This window comes from Canis lupus, chromosome X, assembly GCF_003254725.2.
Source record: "Canis lupus dingo isolate Sandy chromosome X, ASM325472v2, whole genome shotgun sequence".
In the NCBI taxonomy this organism is placed as follows: Eukaryota; Metazoa; Chordata; class Mammalia; order Carnivora; family Canidae; genus Canis; species Canis lupus.
In genome coordinates this window covers 118,147,888-118,170,603 of record NC_064281.1, presented here as the reverse complement: position 1 = coordinate 118,170,603, position 22,716 = coordinate 118,147,888, and the positions used below count along the sequence as shown (strand labels likewise).

General features: G+C 55.6%; 1 protein-coding gene across 6 annotated transcripts; it reads right to left on the bottom strand.

The window, feature by feature from the left end:
- Nucleotides 1–295: 295 nt before the first annotated feature.
- Nucleotides 296–22,670, bottom strand: EOLA1 (endothelium and lymphocyte associated ASCH domain 1). Of its 6 annotated transcripts, XM_025460804.3 has the most exons (5): nucleotides 22,371–22,667; nucleotides 21,350–21,402; nucleotides 20,994–21,085; nucleotides 2,002–2,283; nucleotides 296–1,137 (listed from the first exon to the last, which is right to left on the bottom strand). In XM_025460804.3, the coding sequence occupies exons 4-5, from the start codon at nucleotides 2,252–2,254 to the stop codon at nucleotides 914–916; spliced, it is 477 nt and encodes a 158-aa protein (XP_025316589.1). In that variant the 5' UTR covers nucleotides 2,255–2,283; nucleotides 20,994–21,085; nucleotides 21,350–21,402; nucleotides 22,371–22,667; the 3' UTR covers nucleotides 296–913. The 6 variants fall into 6 exon arrangements, with proteins under 6 accessions (XP_025316589.1, XP_035567773.1, XP_048963640.1 ...); XM_035711880.2 differs by lacking the exon at nucleotides 20,994–21,085; XM_049107683.1 differs by lacking the exons at nucleotides 20,994–21,085; nucleotides 21,350–21,402 and having other exon boundaries at nucleotides 1,538–2,224; nucleotides 22,371–22,670.
- Between the last annotated feature and the right edge of the window lie 46 nt (nucleotides 22,671–22,716).

Here is a 22,716-nt window from a genome sequence, read left to right as displayed (position 1 = left end):
GGGGAGGGTGGGTTTCCTCAGGGACCCCCTCCCCCCATGATGCCGGGAAGTTGCCGGTCAGCAGCTGAGTGCATCTGGCCAAAGAGCCAGGTGCCTTCCACAGAGGCCCACTCAAAGGCAGGGCCACCCCATCCGCCAAGGGATGCAGGACCACTTGAGTGCAGCGCAGAAGAGACAGGCCATTCCAGTCAACGGCTGGTGGGGGTGCAGGTGGCCCGGCATCCTCACAGGTAACAACCACAACACACAAAACCTCACACAAAAACCACAACAAACCACACAATGACGCAATCCATCACTTTTCCATCAGTGCTGTATTGAGGATCCTTTCTTTGCATACAAAGTAGCCACGCGATGAGTCTAACATGCATACATCAGGGGCCATGGGATGGGACGTGTTGTCAACACAGCAAGAGTCCCTTGCGAGGAAAGACAGGTGCCGTTTCTCAGTCTGACATCCTCGTCTTTGTGAGCAGGGGCGTCTGTGGCTGGCCACTCCCGGGCCTTCCTTGAGTGCCCGCTCCCAGCCTTCCCACAACATCCCCCGGATGCTGTTCCAACATTCCCAGACTTTGACCAGAACAAAGATGGGGGACACACCAACTGGGTCTGTTGAGACGTAATTCTTTGTACGACGAAGAAATCAGCAGGGCCCAAATGAGCGGCAGCGCAAAAGCCTTCAGGGCAGCTCTCCCTTCCTCCTGAGGGTCGAAGCCCTTGAGACTGGCGAGGAACCCAGGCAAGCACCTCACAAGGCAAGTCTGCCGACCTGTCCCCCATGCGTGTGTGGACACACCTGTTTCCATGAACAGCGCACGGTGGCACTGCCAGACCTGACCGCTTCCCGTGTCTGCAGCGCCAAGGGTGGTGATGGTCCGCGTCCCACTGCTGGCTCCGTACCCTTGCAATGGCCTCAGGCCTCCTGCCCCGAGGGGATCAGGTGCTCTGGGATGTCTACCTGGAAGACATCCTTTCCACCTTTCCCGGGGATGGGCTCCAGCAACCATCTAGGGTTTGAGAGTGCGGTGAGGTACTTCTGCTCCAGGCCGGTCAGTACAGCTTGAGTTTCCAGTTCCAGCAGCTCCTCAGGAGCTAAGTCCGCCGGGCACAGCAAGGTATCTCCAACATCGACGAGCCCTGCGCACAAGGACAAGCACACGCTGGTTTTTCCCTCTGGGAACCCAGGCCCGCCTGGCAGAGGACACGGTTACTGACAGTTACCCGCCCTGGAGACCAGGAGGGGCTCACCAAGGGGACGCAGAGGATACCGGGCCCCTGTGACCGAACATTTCCGCCATGCCAAACTCTGCTCAGGGAATGCTGGGGGAGCCGAGGGAGGGAGAGAAGTGAAGTGGAGGGGCTTGTCCTCAATGAGCACACCCAGATCATGGGCTGGACTCAGCCAGACTGCTTAGGGCAGCAGACGATGTGGGGTGGGAGGCAGGGGCAGACACGGGCCATCAGGTCCCTAAGCACTTCGGCAGGTGGCAGAGGCTGCTGTGGGGCCCTACCCACCACCGAGGGTTAGGGAACTTACCCAGGACGCCAGGACAGTGGGGGCGGGGCATTGCACCGGAAGCCAGCAACAGCCTGAGTGAGGAGGCTACCCCGACCCACAGCCGGTCCCGGGTGCCTCCCATGGTCTCTGCCGCACCTATGCGCGTGTGCACACGCACACACTCATCTGCGGACACATGGGTGGACACGTACACACCCACAGACAAATCCCACATGGAGACCTGGAACCTGGCCCTGCCTCTCAGATCAAAACTGGGACCTGAGGCCCAGAGCAGATGCAGGGTTCACCTGAGGTCATGGGGCCTCAGCAAAGTCCCCGCCCCCGGCCCAGGGCCCCCCTGCCCCCAGGAAGGTGGGAGTCTTCCAGAAAGCACCACCCACAAGCCTAGCAGTTCAAAGGAAGGCAAGCCAGAAAGCTCCTGAGCCTGGTCCTGGGGAGGAGCCCTCAGGGTATGGGAGCCACGTCTGCTGCCCAGCACTTGCCAGCTATCACGCCGCGGCCGTACTTTTCCCCTTCCTGAAGCAGGGCCTGAATCTGTGTGGGGGTCATGCCGAGCCTCTGCAGCAGCAGCTCCCTCCACGTGGCGCCGTCCCAGTCCCGGTGAGCGATGTGGATGGCGATGGTCCGGTTCCGGTGGCCGCTCAGCACTGGACGCCAACGTGTCTCCACTGTCTTCACGCCATTCAGCACGAAACCCGCGTAAGGCTGCCGGAAGGAGAGGCAGCCGAACTGCATGGCCCTCCAGCTCCCGGGCCTCACCGGGCCTGCGGAAACACGGAACTGCCAATGGCCACGAGCGCCACGCTCGGTGCTCCGAGCTCCCGACCACGGGCCAGACCGCTCTGCAGTGTTCCCGGGGCGGCCCAAGACCCCACTGACCCGGACTCCTTCGTTTGAGCCCTACAGTCGGCTGACAGGCCCCAAGAAAGGGGCTGCGCGTCGGGATGACCTGGCCATCAGCCGAGCCTCTGGGAGCCCCCAGGAGGGCAGGGCCAGCTGGAGGAGAGCTGGCCAGGAGAGCATGGGCTCGGTTTCACCCCAGGGGACACTGAGGCAGGAGAACCCAGAGCGGCAGGGCCCCCGGGTTCACAGCTCAGCCAGCTGGCCGCAGCCGCCTCCCAGCACACAGTCCCGGGCTTGGCTTCTTCTCCTGACGGCCCCCACCCCAACCCGCTTGGGGCCTGTGGCCGCCACCGAGGCACTGCTGAACTCATCTCCCGGTGCCCAGCCCGGGGCTGCCGAGCCCACATCCTTGACATCTCAGCTCAGCGCTGTGATCGCAGCTGGCCCCGGCAGGTGTCTCCTCCACATCCCTTTGGGTGGGACCCTCCTGTGACCCCTTCCTGCCCCACCGCTCTCCACTATCAAAAGGCACCCCGCCCCCCCAACCCCGACCCGAACCTAGAGAAAGGAAACACAAGAGCGAGGACGGCCAGTACTGGGCCACATGCACTGCGTCTATGCCGGGTGCTAGGGGTGGGCATAACCCACGCACACAGGACTCAACCCTCTGACACCTCGGGAGGGCAGCACCACCATCGCCCCCTCCATATGTGCAAAGGAGGGGCCGAGGGACAGACATGGCCTGTGATCACAGAAGATCTGAGAGCACGCACCCCCTTCCTCGCACCTGGATTGTGGGCGCCTCCCTCCTCCTCCCGGGAGGACACAGCTGTGCAGTGGGCAGTGCGGGGCCCCAGGCCTGAACCTCCCTGCTGGGCCCCCGCACCTCCCAGAGCCTCAGTCTCCCGGGTGGCTGTGAGGATCGTTGACAAGTCACCGAGGGAACCTAGTCCAGTACACGGCACCTCATGGGGCGGCTACAAAGGGTGGCTCCCCATCACCGCCACCCTCACCATCATCGGGCCTGGGGCTGTACATGGCCCATGAGCACCACCTCCTCCAGTCCAGCTCTGCTCCCAGTTCCGGAACTACATCTGCCCGGCCTCAGCGACAGTCCCTTAAGAAAACGCACCCACTCTCAGACTCGAGGCCTCGTGATCACAAAAGCTGCCTCACACTGGCCCCCTTCCCAACCCACTGTCCCCACACCCAGAGCCACGGCCTGCCCCCACCTCTCCAGCTGAGCAGCCCTGTCGGGTGACCCCAGCTGTGCCCGGGACCCTGGCCCTCTCGCTCACTCCAGGTCCTGGCCCTGTCTGTGCCTGCTCACGCACCCTCAGCCCATCCCTCTGAGCAGACGGCCTGTTTACAGACACCCACACCTGGAAGTCCCTCACCGAGGGTCAGACTCCCCCCAGCACACCCCCGAGCCCACACACACCTCCAGCGCCTGCCGCCTCCTCTAAACCCCTGCAGAGCAGTGGTCCCCATGGTCTACCCTTGCAGCCTCTACTGCTTCACCACGCACTGCCCCCCCCACTCTCCACAGTAGTCACCGCACGCACCAGTGACCTGCCTCCTGGTGTTCTGTTCTCATCTAACTCACGGCCAGACAGCCCTGACGTGGCGACCACCTCTACGTCCCTTCTTCTCAGGCTTCTCCATAGCACGCTCGCTCGCTCTGCCTCCCTTCACACAGGCCCTGCCCACTTCATCTCACCGTCCACAGGCAGGACACTCTCAGGTCCCCAAGCCCCGCCACCCCAAATCCACTTCTTATACCGCTGCAAGTGGATTTAAACACCAATCTGTTGTTCGGTCCCTGAGGAAGCAGCTGACCCTGTTCCCTTACCTGCACCTGGGACTCAGAGTGAGTGGGGCCGGCCCCAAGCCTAGCCAGAGTCTGAGTCCTCTCCATTGGCACCATGGCCATAATCCCTTTGGCCCCAAACCCCTTCAGCATCTGAACACTCTCCATGGTCCCCATGGCCACAATCCCAGTATGGCCCCAAACCTACCCAGAGTCTGAACCCCCTGCACCGGTCCCCATGGCTACAATCCAAATCTAGCCCCAAAACCTACTCAGAGCCTGAAGCCTCTCCATGGTCGCCATGGCCACAGTACTAGTCTGGCCCCAAACGTACTCAGATACTGACGCCTCACCACAGACCCATGGCCATAACCTGAGTCTGGCCTTAAAACCACTCAGAGCTGGACCCACATCCATGGTCTCACGGCTAAAAATATAGTATGGTCCCACACCTACTTTGAGCCTGAACCCTATCTATTGTCTTCATGGCCACAATGCTAGTGTTGCCCCAAACTTAGCCTGACCCTACTGCGTGGTCGCCATAGTCACATTCCTACTCTGACCTTAGGCCTACACAGAGCATGACCCCTTTCCATGGTCCCCATGGACACAAATAGAGTCTGGCCCCAAACCTACTCAGAGCATGAACCCTCTCCATCAACTCCAGGGACAAAATCCCCCAACCTATGCAGAATATGAATCCATTTTATGGCCCATGGCCACAATCCTAGTCTGGCCCCAAACCTACTCAGAGCCTGACCCCTCTCCTCTGGTCCCATGGCGACAATCCCAGTAGGGGCCAAACCTACTCAGAGATTGACACCACTTCATCGTCTCCATGGACACAATCCAAGTCTGCTCCCAAACCTACTCAAAGCCTGACCCCTCACATGGTCTCCATGACCACAAACCTAGTCAGAGTTCTCAAACCTACTCAGAGCCTGACCCTTCTCCATGAACCAACCATTGACTACAATCCCAGTATGGCCCCAAACCTACTCAGAGTGTGACCACTACACATCGTCTCCATGGCCAATCCTAATCCGGCCGCAAAGCTACACACAGCTTGACTGGTCCTCATGGTCCCCATGGCCAGAATCCTATTCTGAACTGAAGCCTACTCACAGATGGACACCTCTCCATCCGCTCCATGGCTACAATCATAGTCTGTCCCCAAAGATACTCAGAGGTTGGCCCTATTCCATGGTCCTTAAGGCCATAATCCGAAACTGGCCAGAAACCTACTCAGAGCATGGCCCATCTCCATGGTTGCCATGGCCATGAACCTAGTAGGCCCCAATCATACTCAGAGCCTGAACCCTCTCCATGGACCCATGGCCATAATCCTAGTCTGGCTGCAAACCTATTTGGAGCCTGAACTCTCTCCATGGTCCCCATTGTGAAAATCCTAGTCTGGCCCTGAAACCTACTCAGTCTGATACCTCTCCATTATCTCCATGGCAAAAATCACACTCTGGCCCAAAACCTACTCAGAGCCTGACCCCTCATAATCATCTCCATCCACAATCCCGACCTACTCGGTGCCTGACCCCCCTCCATGGTCCACATGGCTACAAATCCAGTGTGAACCCAAACCTACTGAGACCTGACCCCTCTACATCATTCCCATAATCACAATCAGAGTCTAGCCTGAAACCTACGTATAGGATGACCCCTTTCCTTTATTTCCATGGCCAGAATCCTAATCTTCATGAAATCTAGTCAAAACTTGAACTCTCTTCATGGTCCCTATGGACACAATCCCAGTCTGGTCCATAACCTGCTATGAGCTTCACCCCTCTACACAATTCTAGTCTGGCACAGACATACTCAGAGCCCGATCCCTTTCCATGGTCCCCATGACCACTATCCCAGCCTGTCTTTCAATCTAATTAGAGCCTTACCCCTCTCCATGGTCCCTTTGGCTACAAACCCAGTCCAGGCTGAAACCTACTCAGCCTGACCCCATTACATCATCCTGAAAATAAAAATTCTAGTCTGGACCCAAACCTACTAAGAGCCAGTCACCTCTTCATGTTCCTCATGGTCAGAATCCTAGTCTAGGCCACAAACTACTCAGTGTCTGACCCCTCTCAATCATCTCGATGGCCACAATTGCAGTCTTGCCCCAAATCTACTCAGAATCAGACCCTATAGCATGGACCCATGATGACAATCTTATCTGGCCAAAGCTACTCAGATCTTGACCCCTCTCTATCATCTCCAAGGCCACAACCCAGTCCGGTACCAAACCTACTCAGAGCATGACCCCTCATCATTGTCTCTATGGCCACAATCATAGTTTGGCCACAATCCTACGCAGAGCCTGATGCCGCATCATGGAGGCCATGGCGACAATCCTAGTGCCCCCAAGCTACTCAGTGCCTGGCCCTCTCCATTGTCTCCATAGCCACAATCTGAGTCTTTCCCAAAACCTCCTCAGAGCGTGATTCCTCTCCATGCTCCTCACGGCCTCATCCTAGCTAGCCCAAACCTGCTCAGAGCATGGGATGTCTCCATATTCTCCAGGACCCAATTCCTAATATGACACCAAACCTACCCAGATCCTGACCCTCTCCATGGTCCCCATGGATGTAAATATAGTCTGGTCCGAAACCTACTCATAGTATGGTCCCCTCTACATGGTCCCCATGGCTACAATCCCAGTCTGGCACCAATACTACCCAGTGCCTGACCCCTCTCCATTGTCTCAATGGCCAAATCCTAGCCTGCCCTTAACCTATTCACACTCAGACATGTCACCATGGTGACTGGAGCCACAATCTCAGGCTGGACCCAAACCTACTCATAGCATGACCCTTCTCTCTCCTACAAATATCCACAATTTCTGTCGGGCACCAAATCTACTCAGACTAAACCCTTTTCTTCGTCACCATGGCCAGAATACTAATCTGCCCCGGACCAAACTAAGAGCCTGACCCCCCTCCACGATCCACATAGCAACAATATCAATAGACCCCAACCCTATTCAGAGACTGACCCCTCTAAATAGTCTACATGGCCACAAACCCGGGAGGCCCAAAACCAACTCAGAGGCAGACACCTCTTCATGGTCCACATGGCCACACTCCCAGTAGGCCCCAAACATATTCAGAGCCTGAAGACTATTCATAGTCCACATGGCCACAAACCTAGTCTGGTCCCGAACCTACGCAGAGCTACACCTATGTCCATCATCACCTTGGCCAGAATCCTAATCTGATCCCAACCCTACTCAGAGCCTGACACCTTTCCATGGTCCACAAGTCCAATATTCCAGTAAGCCCCAATTCTACTCAGAGCATCAACCCTCGCCTTCATCTCCCTGGTCAAAATCCTAGTATTTTGCCAAACGTACTCACAGCCTGCGCCATCCTAGGACCCCAGGGTGGCAATCACAGTAGGCACCAAACCAACTCTGAGCTTCCTCCCCTTCACTTTCTGCATGGACAAAATCCTAGCCTGAGACACAGCCTATTCAGGGCCCCAATCCTGGACCACGTTTCCATGGCCACAATCCCAGTCTGGCACCCAACCTACGCACAGGGCGCCCCCTCTCCAAGGCCATCACGGATACAACCCATTCTGGCCGCAAAATTACTCAGACCTTGACAACCACATCAGGGTTGCCATGGTAACGAAGCTAGTTCCCTCAACCAAGTCAGAGCCTGACCTCTCTCGAGACATGGTCCCTGTACAGTCCAATAGAGACTGGCCCCAAACCTACTCAGGGCCAGTCACCTCTCCATAGCTCTTGCGGCCACATTCGCAGTCTGGCCCCAAACCTTCTCAGAGCCTGACCCCTCTCCATTGTCCACTAGGCAAATATCCCAATAACCCAAACCTGCTAAGAGAATAACCCCTCTAGATGGTCCCCCTGGACACAAGCTGAGTAGGCCTGCAAATGTACTTAGAGCCTCAACCCTCTCCATCGTCTCCCTTGTCACAAACCTAGCCTTTCACGAAATCGACTCAGAGCCTGAGGATGCCTTTTGGTCCCCAAGGTGGCAATCCCAGCAGGCCCCAAAACAACTCTGAGCTCCCTCCCATCCTTGTCTCAATGGACAAAATCCTAGTCGAGGCCACAACCTATTCAGTGCCCCACCCCTCTCCCTCCTTACCATGGCCACAATACCACTCTAGTCCCCAATCTAAACACAGGGTGTCCCCCCTTCAAGGCCATCATGGCTTCCACCCATTTTGTCCACAAACCTACTCAGAGCTTGATCTCTCATCAAGGTTGCCATGGTTACAAACCAAGTTGCCTCAAGCTACCCAGAGCCTGACCTCTCTCCATGGTTCCCATGCATTCCAATAGAGACTGGCCCCAAACCGACTCAGGGTCAGACACCTCTCCATAGTACTTGTAGCCACATTCGCAGTTGGCCACAAACCTACTCAGAGCCTGACCCCTCTCCATGGTCCAAAACGCCAATATCCCAGGAGGACTCAACTGTACTCAGAGCCTGACACCTCTCCGAGGTCCTCAGGGCCACAATCCGAGTAGGCCCCAAACCTACGTAGAGCCACAACAGTCTCCATCGACTCCCTGGTCACAAATGTACTCTTTCACAAATCGACTCAGAGCCTGACGATCTCTTTTGGTCCCAAAGGTGGCAATCACATTAGGCCCGAAACCTACTCTGAGCTCCTTCCCTCAATGCTTCCATGGCCACATTCCCAGTCTGGCACCCAAACTACGCACAGGGTGTCCCCTCTTCAAGGCCATCATGGCTACAACCCATTCTGGCCACAAACTTACTCAGTCCTTGACCCCCACATCAGGGTTGCCATGGTTACGAACCTAGTACGGTCAACCCACTCAGAGCCTGACCTCTCTTGAGACATGGTCCCTGTGCAGTTCAATAGAGACTGGCCCCAAACATACACAGGGCCAGTCACCTCTCCATAGCTCTTGTGGCCATATTTGAAGTCTGGCCCCAAACCTTCTCAGAGCCTGTCCCCTCTCCATGGTCCACTAGACAAATATCCCAGTAGGACCCAAACCTACTAAGAGAATGACCCCTCTCCATGGTCCACCTGGACACAAGCAGATTAGGCCGCAAACGTACTTAGAGCCTCAACCCTCTCCATTGCCTCCCTCGTCACAAACCTAGCCTTTCAAGAAATCGACTCAGAGCCTGAGGATGCCTTTTGGTCCCCAAGGTGGCAATGCCAGCGGGCCCCAAACCTACTCTGAGCTCCCTCCCCTTCACTGTCTCAATGGACAAAATACTAGTCTGGGCCACAACCTACTCAGTGCCCCACCCTTTTCCCTCCTTACTATGGCCACAATCCCACTCTAGTACCCAACCTACACACAGGGTGTCCCCTCTTCAAGGCCATCATGGCTTCCACCCATTTTTTCACAAACCTACTGAGAGCTTGAACTCACATCAAGGTTGCCATGGTTACAAACCAAGTTGCCCCAAGCTACCCAGAGCCTGACCTCTCTCCATGGTCTCCATGCACTCCAATAGAGACTGGCCCCAAACTTACTCAGGTCAGTCACCACTCCATAGATCTAGGGCCACATTCGCAGTCTCGCCCCAAACCTACTCAGAGCCTGACCCCTCTCCATGGTTCAAAAGGCCAATATCCCAGGAGGACTCAACCGTACTCAGAGCCTGACCCCTCTCCCAGGTCCACAGGGCCACAATCCGAGTAGGCCCCAAACCTACGTAGAGCCACAACAGTCTCCATCGACTCCCTGGTCACAAATGTACTCTTTCACAAATCGACTCAGAGCCTGACGATCTCTTTTGGTCCCAAAGGTGGCAATCCCAGTAGGCCCGAAACCTACTCTGAGCTCACTCCCCTTCACTGTTTCCATGGCCACAATCCCAGTCTGGCACCCAACCTACGCACAGGGTGTCCCTTCAAGGGCCATCATGGCTACAACCCATTCTGGCCACAAACTTACTCAGACCTTGACCCCCACATCAGGGTTGCCATGGTTACGAATCTAGTTCCCTCAACCCACTCAGAGCCTGACCTCTCTTGAGACATGGTCCCTGTGCAGTCCAATAGAGACTGGCCCCAAACCTACTCAGGGCCAGTCACCTCTCCATAGCTCTTGTCGCCACATTTGAAGTCTGACCCCAAAACTTCTCAGAGCCTGTCCCCTCTCCATGGACCACTACTAATATCCCAGTAGGACCCAAACCTACTAAGAGAATGACCCCTTGCATGATCCACCTGGACACAACCAGAGGAGGCTGCAAACGTACTTAGAGCCTCAACCCTCTCCATCGTCTTCCTCGTCACACACCTAGCCTTTCACGAAACTGACTCAGAGCCTGAGGATGCCTTTTGGTCCCCACGGTGGCAATCCCAGCGGGCCCGAAACCTACTCTGAGCTCCCTCCCCTTCACTGTCTCAATGGACAAAATACTAGTCTGGGCCGCAACCTATTCAGTGCCCCAACCCTCTCCCTCCTTACCATGGCCACAATCCAACTCTAGTCCCCAATCTACACACAGGGTGTCCCCTCTTCTATGCCATCATGGCATCCACCCATTTTGGCTATAAACCTACTCAGAGCTTGAAGCCACATCAAGGTTGCCATGGTTACAAACCAAGTTGCCTCAAACTACCCAGAGCCTGACCTCTCTCCTTGGTCCCCATGCATTCCAATAGAGACTGGCCCCAAACCGACTCAGGGTCAGTCACCTCTCCATAGTACTTGTAGCCACATTCGCAGTTGGCCAGAAACCTACTCAGAGCCTGACCCCTCTCCAAAGTCCACATGGACACAGTCTGAGTGGGCCCCAAACTTACTTAGAGCCTCAACCGTCTCCATCGTCTCCCTGGTCACAAACGTAGTCTTCCACGAAATTGACTCAGAGCCGGATGATCTCTTTTGGTCCCAAAGGTGGCAATCTCAGTAGGCCCGAAACCTACTCTAAGCTCACTCCCCTCACGGACTCCATGGCCACAATCCCACTCTAGTCCCCAGCCTACGCACAGGGTGTCCCCTCTTCAAGGCCATCATGGCTACAACCCATTCTGGCCACAAACTTACTCATCCCTTGACCCCCACCTCAAGGTTGCCATGGTTACAAACCAAGTTGCCTCAAGCTACCCAGAGCCTGACCTGTCTCCATGATCCCCATGCATTTCAATAGAGACTGGCCCCAAACCTACTCAGGGTCAGTCACCTCTCCATAGACCTTGTGGCCACATTCGCAGTCTCGCCCCATACCTACTCAGAGCCTGACCCCTCTCCATGGTCCAAAACGCCAATATCCCAGGAGGACTCAACCATACTCAGAGCCTGACCCCTCTCCCAGGTCCACGGGGCCACAATCCGAGTAGGCCCCAAACCTACTTAGAGCCACAACAGTCTCCATCGACTCCCTGGTCACAAATGTACTCTTTCACAAATCGACTCTGAGCCTGAGGATCTCTTTTGGTCCGAAAGCTGGCATTCCCAATAGGCCGAAACCTACTCTGAGCTTACTCCCCTTCACTGTTTCCATGGCCACAATCCCAGTCTGGCACCCAACCTACACACAGGGTGTCTCCTCTTCAAGGCCATCATGGCTACAACCTATTTTGGCCACAAACTTACTCAGACCTTGACAACCACATCAGGGTTGCCATGGTAACGAAGCTAGTTCCCTCAACCAACTCAGAGCCTGACTTCTCTCGAGACATGGTCCCTGTGCAGTCCAATAGAGACTGGCCCCAAACCTACTCAGGGTCAGTCACCTCTCCATAGCTCTTGTCGCCACATTCGAAGTCTGGCCCCAAACCATCTCAGAGCCTGTCCCCTCTCCATGGTCCACTAGACAAATATCCCAGTAGGACCCAATCGACTAAGAGAATGCTCCCTCTGCATTGTCCACCTGGACACAACCTAGGTAGGCCACAAACGTACTTAGAGCCTCAACCCTCTCCATCGTCTCCCTCGTCACAAACCTAGCCTTTCACAAAATCGACTCAGCGCCTGAAGATGCCTATTGGTCCCCATGGTGGCAATCTCAGTAGGCCCCAAACCTACTCTGAGCTCCCTCCCCTTCACTGTCTCAATGGACAAAATCCTAGTCTGGGCCCAAACCTATACTGTACCCCACCTCTCTTCCTTGTTACCATGGCGACAAAGTCTGGACCCCAACCTATGCACAGGGTGTCACTTCTTCAAGGACCTCATGGCCACAATCCATTCTGGCCACAAACCTACTCAGAGCTTAACCCCTCATCAAGGTTGCCATGGTTACAAACAGTTCCCTCAACTTACTCAGAGTCATACTTGTCTCCATGGTCCCCATTATTCAAATAGAGCCTGGCCCCAAACCTATCCAGGGTCAGTCACCTTTCTTTAGTACATGTGGCCACATTTGTAGTCTGCCCCAAAAACTACTCAGAGCCTGACGCCTCTCCATTGTCCGCATGGTCAAAATCCAGGAGGCCCCTACTCTACTCAGAGCCGGACTCCTCTGCGTGGTATCCAGGGCCAAAGACCTACTCTGGTCACAATCCACTCAGAGCTTGAGTCCCTGTCCATCATTTCCTTGGCCAGAATCCTAATCAGACCCCAAACCTACTCAGAGCCTGACGCCTCTCTATGATCCACAGGCCGATACCCCGGGTTGCCCCAACCCTTCTCAGAGCCTCAACCCTCTCCATTGTCTCCCTGGTCACAATCCTAGTCTTTCACCAAACCTACTCAGAGACTGCCCCTTCCGTTGTCCCCAGGGGGGCAATCCCAGTAGGCCCCAAACCTACTCTGAGCTCCCTCCCCTTCATTGTCTCCATGGACAAAATCCTAGTCTGGGCACCAACTTATTCAGTGTCCCAACCCTCTCCCTTGTTACCATGGCCACCATCCCAGTCTGGCCCCCCAACCTACTAACAGGGTGTCCCCTCTTCAAGGCCATCATGGCTACAACACATTCTGGCCCAAAAACCTACTCAGACCTTGACCCCACATCAAGGTTGCCATGGTTACAAACCTAGTTCCCTCAACCTACTCAGAGCCTGAACTCTCTCCATGGACCCATGCATTCCAATAGAGTGACCCCAAACCACCTCAGGGTCCGTCACCTCACCATAGTACTTGTGGCCGCATTTGCAGTCTGACCCCAAACCTACAGAGACTGACCCCTCCCCATGGTCAAGGCCAATATCCCAGTAGGACCCAACCCTACTCAGAACCTGACCCCTTTCCATGGTCCAAAGGCCAATATCTCAGTAGGACTCAATGCTACTGAGAGTCTCACCCGTCTCCAAGGTTCACATGGCCACAATCCCAGTAGGCCCCAAACCTACTTAGAGCCTCAACCGTCTCCATCGTCTTCCAGGTCACAAACGTAGTCTTTCACGAAATCGACTCAGAGCCTGATGATCTCTTTTGGTCCCAAAGGTGGCAATCCCAGTAGGCCCCAAACCTATTCTGAGATCACTGCCCTTCACTGTCTCCATGGACAAAATCCTAGTCTGGGCACCAAGTTATTCAGTGTCCCACCCCTCTCCCTCGTTACCATGGCCACAATCCCAGTTTGGCCCCCAACCTACTCACAGTGTTTCCCCTCTGCAAGGCCATCATGGCTTCAACCCATTCTGGCCACATACCTACTCAGACCTTGACCTCACATCAAGGTTGCCATGGTTACAAACCCAGTTCCCTCAACCTACTCAGAGCCTGACCTCTCTCCATGGTCCCCATGCATTCCATTACAGACTGGCCCCAAACCTACTCAGGGTCAGTCACCTCTCCATAGTACTTGTGGCCACATTTGCAGTCTGGTGCCAAACCTACACAGTGCTTGACTCTCTTCATGGTTTCCAAGGCTAGTCTCCTCCCAAACCTACCCATGCCTGACCCCTCTCTATGGTCCACATATCCTAATAGCAATCACGTTCCAAAGTAACTAAGAGCCTGCATGCTCTCCATGGTCCATATGGCTTCCAGCTGAGTCTGTCCCCAAACCTACTCAGAGTGTGACCCCTCTATTTCCTGACAGACACAATCATAGTTTGCCCTCAAATCTAGAGCCTAACCCCTCTCCTCTCCATGTTTCCCAAGGCTACAATGCCAGGCTGGTCCCAATCCTACTCATCAGGGCCTGACCCCCCTCCATTGTCTCTGTGACCAAAATCCTAGTCTGCTCCTAAACGTACCCACAGTCAGACCTCTCTCCATGGTTCCCGTGGCTGCAATCTCCGGCTGGACCCAACCCTACTCAGACCATGATCCTTCTCCCTCGTCTACATATCCACACTCTGTCTGCCCCCAACCCTACTCAGCCTGATCCCTCTCCATGGTCCACATGGCCAAAATCCCAGGAGGCCCCAACCTACCCAGAGCCTGACTCCTCTGCATTGTATCCATAGCTACAATCTTAGTCTGCTCACAACCTGACTCAGAGCTTGACCCGGCCCACCTTCTCGATTGCCAGAAACCTAATGTCACCCCCACCCTCCTCAGAGCATGACCCCACTCCATGTTCCCCATGGCCAAAATCCCAGGAGGCCCCAACCCTACTCAGAGCCTGACCCCTCTGCATCATATCCGTGGCCACAATCCTAGTCTGCTCACAATCCGACTCAGAGCGTGATCCCCGTCTATCATCTCCTTGGCCAGAATCCTAATCTGACCCCACCCTCCTCAGAGCATGACCCCGCTCCATGGTCTACATGGCTACAATACGAATCTACACTCAATCCAACTCAGGGCCAAGCTCTTGCAATCATCTCCATGGCCACAAACCCAGGCTGGCCCCAATCCGACTCAGTGCCTGACTCCTCTCCAATATCTCTATAGCCAAAATCCTAGTCTCCCCCTAACCTACTCACAGTCAAACCTGTCTCCATGGTTCCCCTGGACACAATCTCAGACTGGATCCAACCCTACTAAGAGCATGATTCTTCTCCATTGTCCACATATCCACATTTTCTATCTGCCCACAACCCTCCTTAAAGCCTGACCCCTCTCCATGGTCCATATGGCCACAATCCCGGTAGGCCCCTACCCAACTCAGAGCCTGACCCCTCTCCATGGTCCACATGGCCACAATCCCAGTAGGCCCCAAACCTACTCAGAGCCTGACCCCTCTGCATCATATCCATGGCCACACCTAGTCTGGTCCAAACCAACTGAGAGCTTGACCCCTATCCATCACCTCCCTGGCCAGAATCCTAAACTGCCCCACACCCTACTCAGAGCTTGACCACTCTCCATGGTTCACAGAGCCACAATCCCAGTAGGCCCCAATCCAACTCAGAGCCTGACCCCTCTCCATGGTCCACATGGTCACAATCCCAGTAGGTCCCATACCTACTCACAGCCTGCCCCCTCTGTATCATATCCATGGTCACAAACCTAGTCTGGTCCCAAACTTAATCAGAGCCTTGACCCTCTCCATGGTCGACAAGGCCAATATCCCAGTAGGACCCAACCCTACTCAGAGCCTGACCCCTCTCTGTGGTCCACATGGCCACACTCCCAATAGGCCCCAAACCTACTTAGAGCCTCAACAGTCTCCATCATCTCCCCGGTAACAAACCTAGTCTTTCACAAAATCGACTCAGAGTCCGATGATCCTTTCTTGGTCCCCAGGGTGGCAATCCCAGTAGGGCCCAAACCTACTCTGAGCTCCCTCCCCTTCACTGTCTCAATGGACAAAATCCTAGTCTGGGCCCAAACCTATTCAGTGCCCCACCCCTCTTCCTCATTACCATGGCCACAATCCCAATCTGGGCCCCAACCTACTCACAGGGTGTCCCCTCATCAAGGCGCTCATGGCCACAACCCATTCTGACCACAATCATACTCAGAGCTTGACCCCTCATCAATGTTGCCACGGTTATAAACATAGTTCCCTCAACGTACTCAGAGCCATACCTCTCTCCATGGTCCCCATGCATTCAAATAGAGTCTGGCCCCAAACCTACTCAGGGTCAGTCACCTCTCCATAGTACTTTTGGCACATTCGCAGTCTGGCTCCAAAACTACTCAGAGCCTGACCCCTCTTCATGATTTCCCAGGCCAGAATGCTAGTTTGCCCCCAAACCTACCCAGGGCCTGACCCCTCTCTACAGTCCACGTATCCTAATACCAGTCACACTCCAAATGAACTAAGAGACTGCATCCACTCCATGTTCTGGATGGCTTCCAGCTCGTCTGGCCCCAAACCTACTCAGAGTGAGACCCCTCCATGGACCGATAGACACAATCCTAATTTGCCCTCAAATCTAGAGCCCCCCTCTCCATGGTTCCCAAGGATACAATCCCAGGGTGGCCCCAATCCCACTCAGCGCATGACCCCTACCCATTGTCTCTATGACCAAAATCCTAGTCTGCTTTTAAACCCACTCACAGTCAGAACTTTCACCATGGTTTCATGGCCACAATCTCAGGCTGGACCCAACCCTACTCAGACCATGATCCTTCTCCCTCTTCCACAATCCACAGTCTGTCTGGCACCAAACCTACTAAGAGCGTGAACAGTCTTCATTGTCTCCGTGGCCAGAATCTTAATCTGCCCACAACCATACTCAGAGCCTGACCGATCTTGATGGTGCCCGTGGCCACAATCTCAGTAGGCCCCAACCGTACTCAGAGCCTGACCTCTCTCCATGGTGGACATGGCCACACTCGCAGTAGGCCCCAACCCTACTCAGAGCCTGACCCCTTTGCATGGTCCACATGGCCACACTCCCAGTAGGCCCCAACCCTTCTCAGATCCTGACCCCTTTCCATTGTCCCCATGGCCAGAATGCTAATCTATACCCAAACCTACTCAGGGCCACCCCCTTGCAATCATATCCATGGCCACAATCCCACTAGGCTCACATCTGACTCGATGCCTGACCCCTCTCCTTGGTCCATATGGCTATATTCCCAGTGTGGCGCCAAATCTACTGAGAGCCTGATCGCCCTTCATCGTCCACATGGCCACAGTCATAGTCTAGCCCAAAACCGACTTATAGCCTGACCCTTTTCCTATGTCTCCATGGCCAGAATCCTCATCTGCCCTGAAACCTATTCAGAGCTTGACCCCTCTTCATGTTCCCCAAGGCCACAATCCAAGTCTAGCCCCTAGCCGAATCAGAGCAAAACTCCTCTCCACAGTCCCCAGGCAGCAATCCTACTCTGACTACATACCTACTCAGACCCTGAAGACTCATGCTCTCCAGGCTAGAATCCTTGCCTGCTCTCAAACCAACTCAGAACCAGGCCCCTCTCCATCGTGTCTGTGGTCACAATCCTAGCCTTGCCCCAAACCTACTTAAAGCCTCACCCCTCTCCATCTTCTCCATGGTCACAATCCTAGTCTTTTGCCAAACCTACTCACAGCCTGATCCCTCCTTTGTCCCCAGGGTGGCAATCCCAGCAGGCCCCAAAACTACTCGGATCTGACCCCTCTTCTTGTCTCCATGGACAAAATCCTAATCTGGGCCCCAACCTATTCAGCGCCCAACCCCTCTCCTTCATTTCCATGGCCACATTCCAGTCTAGCCCCCAACCTTCTCACAGCGTGTCTCCTCTTCAAGGTCTTCATGGAGACAACCAATTCTGGCCACAAACCTACTCAGAGCTTGACCCCTTATAACGGTTACCACAGTTAGAAACCTAGTTCCCTCAACCTACTCAGAGCCTGACCTCTGTCCATGGTCCCCATGCATTCAAATAGAGTCTGGCCCCAAGCCTACTCACGGTCGGTCACCTCTGCATTGTCTTCGTGCCCACAATCATAGTCTGGCCCCAGAACTACTCAGAGCCCGACCTGTCTCCATGGTTTCCAAGGCCAGAATACTAGTCTGGCCGCAAACCTACCCAAGGCCTGACCCCTCTCTACGGTCCACATACCCCAATACCAGTCAGGCTCCAAATGTACTCAGAACCTGCATCCTCTCCATGGTCCGGATGGCTTCCAGCTCAGTCTGGCCCCAAACCTACTCAGAGTGTGACCCCTCCATGGACCGATAGCCACAATCCTAGTTTGATCTCAAATCTAGAGCCTAACCCCTCGCCATTGTCCCCGTGGCTACAATCCCAGTCTGGCCCCAATCCTACTCAGTGCCTGACTCCTCTCCATTGTTTCTAGGCCAAAATCCTAGTCTGCTCCCAAACCTACTCAGTCAGAGCTATCTTCATGGTTCCCGTGGCCACAATTTCAGGCTGGACCCAACCCTATTCAGAGCATGATCCTTTTCCCTCGTCCACATATCCACGGTTTCTGTCTGGCAACAAACCTACTCAGAGCCTGAACGCTCTTCATCGTCTCCATGGCCAGAATCCTAATCTGTCCCCAACCCTACTCAGAGCCTGACCCCTCTCCATAGTCCACATGGCCTTATCCCAGTAGGCCCCAACTGTATTCGGAGCCTGTCCCATCTCCATGGTACACATGGCCACAATCCCTGTAGGCCCCAACCTGACTCGGAGCCTGTCCACTCGCCATGGTCTACATGGCCACAATCCCAGTAGGCCCCAACCCTACTCAGAGCCTGACCCCTCACCATGGTCCACATGGCCACACTCTCAGTAGGCCCCAAACCTACTCAGAGTCTGACCCCTCTGCATCGTATCCATGGCCACAAACCTAGTCTGGTCCCAAACCAACTCAGAGCTTGACCCCTGTCCATCATCTCCTTGGCCAGAATCAAAATCTGCCCCCAACCCTACTCAGAGCCTGACCCCTCTCCATGGTCCCCATGGCCCTAATACTAATCTTTACCAAAACCTACTCAGGGCCAACCCCTTGCAATCATCTCCATGGACACACTCCCAGTCAGGTTCCCATCCTACTACATGCCTGACCCCTCTCCGTGGTCCACGTGGCTGCAATCCCAGTGTGGCGCCAAATCCACCGAGAGCCTAATCCCTCTTCATTGTCTCCATGGCCACAGCCAGAGTCTAGCCCAAAACCTACTTATAGCCTGACCCTTTTCCTATGTCTCCATGGCCAGAATCCTCATCTTCCCCGAAACCCAGTCAGAGCTTGACCCCTCTCCATGATCCCCATGGCCACAATCCAAGTCTGGCCCCGTAACCTAATCAGAGCATGACTCCTCTCCACGTTCCCCAGGGCCACAATCCTACTCTGACTGAAAACCTACTCAGACCCTGAAGCCTCATCATGCTCTCCAGGCTACAATCCTTGTCTGCTCTCAAACCAACTCAGAACCTGACCCCTCTCCATTGTGTCCATGCTCACAATCCTAGCCTTGCCCCAAACCTACTTAGAGCCTCAGCCCTCTCCATCTTCTCCATGGTCACAATCCTAGTCTTTTGCCAAACCTACCCGGAGCCTGATCCCTCCTTGGTCCTCAGGGTGGCAATCCCGGTAGGCCCCAAACCTACTCTGAGCTGACCCCTCTTCATCGTCTCCATGTACAAAATCCTAGTCTGGGCCCCAACCTATTCAGTGCCCGACCCCTCTCCCTCGTTTCCACGGCCACAATCCCAGTCTGGCCCCCAACCTACTCACAGTGTGTCCCCTCTTCATGTTCTTCATGGTCACTACCCATTCTGGCCACAAACCTACTCAGAGCCTGACCCGTCTCAATGGTCCACATGGCCACACTCCCAGTAGGCCCCAACCCTACTCATCGCCTGACCCCTCTGCGTCGTATCCATGGCCACAAACCTAGTCTGGTCCAAATCCTACTCAGAGCTTGACCCCTGTCCATCATCTCCATGGTCCAAATCCTAATCTCCTCCCAAACCTACTCAGAGCCTGTCCGCTCCCCTTCTTCTTCATGGGCAAAATCCAAGTCTAAAGCTCTCAAGGTCCCATTTAGCACTCAAGTGGTGTCCTGCTCACCTGCTGCGTCACCGCTGGCCCAGAGCAGTGTAGTGTCTGCACCGTGGCCAGAGTGATTCTGGGGCAGGAGTGATTCTATCACATGACTTCCCTGTCTAAGCCTTCTAGGGGAGTCCTGTCCTCTCTAGGACAGATCCACACCTATCACCAGGACCCAAAGACCCCCCATGATGAGCACCCCATCCCCTAGGTCATCTGCTCTCTTTTCCCCTCTACTCACCATCCTGCAGCCATAACGTCCTTCCTTCCATTTCTGGAAGATTCCAAGTCCATCCCTCCCTCAGGTCCTTTCTAGGTTGTTACGGGTTGCATTACATCCCTGCCAAATTTGTGTTGGAAGTCTCACTCCCTGGGTCCTCCAAAAGTAGCCCCATATATAGAAGGAAGTGCTCCTTACAGAAGTACTGAAGTGCCCATGAGCTCAGTTGCATGGACCCTCACCCAGTATGACTGGTGTCCGTATACAATCACAGACAGGCTTGTGAGGACGCAGGCGAGATCTAGAAGCCATGGGATGCCAAAGGTGGCCGGCAAATCACCAGACGCTGGGGGGCAGGGTGGAACACATTGTCTCCCAGCTCTCAGAGGAGGCATATTCAGCCGACGCCTTGAGCTTGGACTCCCAGCCCCCAGAAGTGGGAGACAATTCATTTCTGTTGTCTAAGCCACCCAGTCTGCGGTAGTTCAATACAACCACCCTGGCAAGCTAACACAGAGGGTGGAAGCTGTGTCCTGGACAGCTCCACAGGGTGCACGATGATTTCTCCATCGACGGCACATCCAGAATATCCCTTCATGTCTGGACATCTCCATCTGTCCTATGTTTCACTGCCTGTGTGGCATCCCGTTGTCGGCTGTCCCACAACTTACTGGCTACTCCCTTACTGACGGAGAGTCGCAGGCTGCTTTGCACTTTCCGCCACTACAGAGGACATCCTCACAAACACTCACTGGCATAGGACTTGTTTAGAAGGCGGCTAGGGTCACGGCAGGGGTGTCTGAGATGCTGACACATGCCTGCACACGGCCTTCCACCAAGGCTCACCTGTGTATGCTCCACCCACCACGGGCAAGGGCTCCGTTTCCTCACTCGGCTGTCGGCCCTGAGCACGGTTACTCTGCTCACCCCTTGCCAACCTGATGGGTGACAAAGGGTCGCCCTGGTCACTGGCGAAGGATTATTCACGAGGGAGGCTGGATGTCCTCCCCCTCCCCCCAGCGCGGCCTGGCCCTTTCTCTTTCTTGTACTGGGGCATGTAAGTGGACTGCAGTTTTGCCTCATGTCTGCCATTCAGGGTTTTGGCCAATCCTTTTCTCACCAGGACAACTGAACTGTGTTGGGGGAGCCCCTAGAGGGATGGATCTGTAACAGGTGCCCTCCTGCCTCAGCATGCAGAGTACCTGCTTTGTGGCCTGAGGAGGAAACGCTATTCCACTTCTCTGGGCTTCTTCACCTGCACAAGGATTGGGGGTCGGTGGGTGGAGGAGAAAAACTCTTTACGTACAAGACGACAATGTTGGCTAACATGCCAGAACAGGCTTTCTACTCAGCAGGGATGGGGGGGCCACCGGCACTGAGGAGGGCCCACCAGATGGGAATCACCCCTCACGGTTTGGTTCTGCTAATCATGCCCCAGCCAGCAGCAGAAAAAATCATTTCACGTAAGCAGATCATGTTCTCACAGCCTAGCCCACCCCGTACCCAACAGGAGAAAGAAGACACCACCCCCCTTCCACCGTCACAAGATTTGGGGGCCCTGCAATCCGGTTCCCCTCAATAAAATCCTGAGTAGGCCCCACGGGGATGAGTGCCAAGGGCAAGCAGCTCAACGCCGCACAGCCGGGGTCCTCGGTGAGGCAGGTCACAGCCTGGGGGCCCAGGGGGAGGCGAGGAGGGGCACAGTGAGGGCAGAGTGGTCCGCGTGGACCAGCACGCTCCGTTTCTTGGCGCACACATCCTTCTCTGGTATATGCACTTAGAAACATGGGGGGCCTTTTGATTGGGGCGGGGGAAGGGGGCAGGGAATGGTGGCCTGGGCCGCTCTGCGCATGCTCCCAGACCCCCCCCCCCGCCCAGCCCCGCCCCCCGAGTCCGGGAAACCCCAGCCCAGTGGTACTGTCCCACGCCAGGTGAAGCAGGCGGGGGCCACAAAGGCTTCCTGGCTCCCCTCGCAAAGGGTGGGGGCGGGCCTCCGGGCACCTGTCCCACCGGCCAAGCGAGCCAAGGGTGCGCTAGGCCCACCTGGCAGTCCCAGGGCGCGGAGGACCACCCCCCCCCCCCCACGCTCAGGCGAGGAGACGAGGCGGGCCGCGGAGAGACGACAGAGCGCCCTGCCCGCGTCGGGACTGTCCCGCCATCGCTGCGGCCCAGCACCGGGGACCACCGACAGGTGACAGGCGACAGGCGCCACCGGCCCCTCACCTGATAGGCTCGCTCAGACGCCGGCGTCCTTTCTTTGCGTGGCGTACGCCGGCTCGAACCCACGTACGTCCTTACGCGCCCACGGGGGTACGCAGAAGGCTCGTGCGCAAGCCCGTAGGCACGCAGCCAAGCAGTTCCGTACACACGCACTTACGTACACACGCACATAGGCGCGCAGGCCCCGGCCGCTAGACGTCGTTGGACTCACGCGGCCCCGACTCGCGCGGGAGGATCAGGCTGGACCGGGAGGTAGACGCCGGCGGCCTGAGCGGAACCGGAAGGAAGAAACAACGGGGTGGGGCGAGCGGTCGGTGAGAAGGGGCGGGGCGGGGCGAGCTTGGGGGCG

Excerpts from the sequence above, each read along its gene's own strand:
- EOLA1 (XM_035711879.2), bottom strand. Across the intron at positions 1,138-2,001 it reads CGGCCGCGGCGTGATAGCTG|GGCTCGTCGATGTTGGAGAT; the intron begins GCAAGTGCTGGG and ends CCTTGTGCGCAG.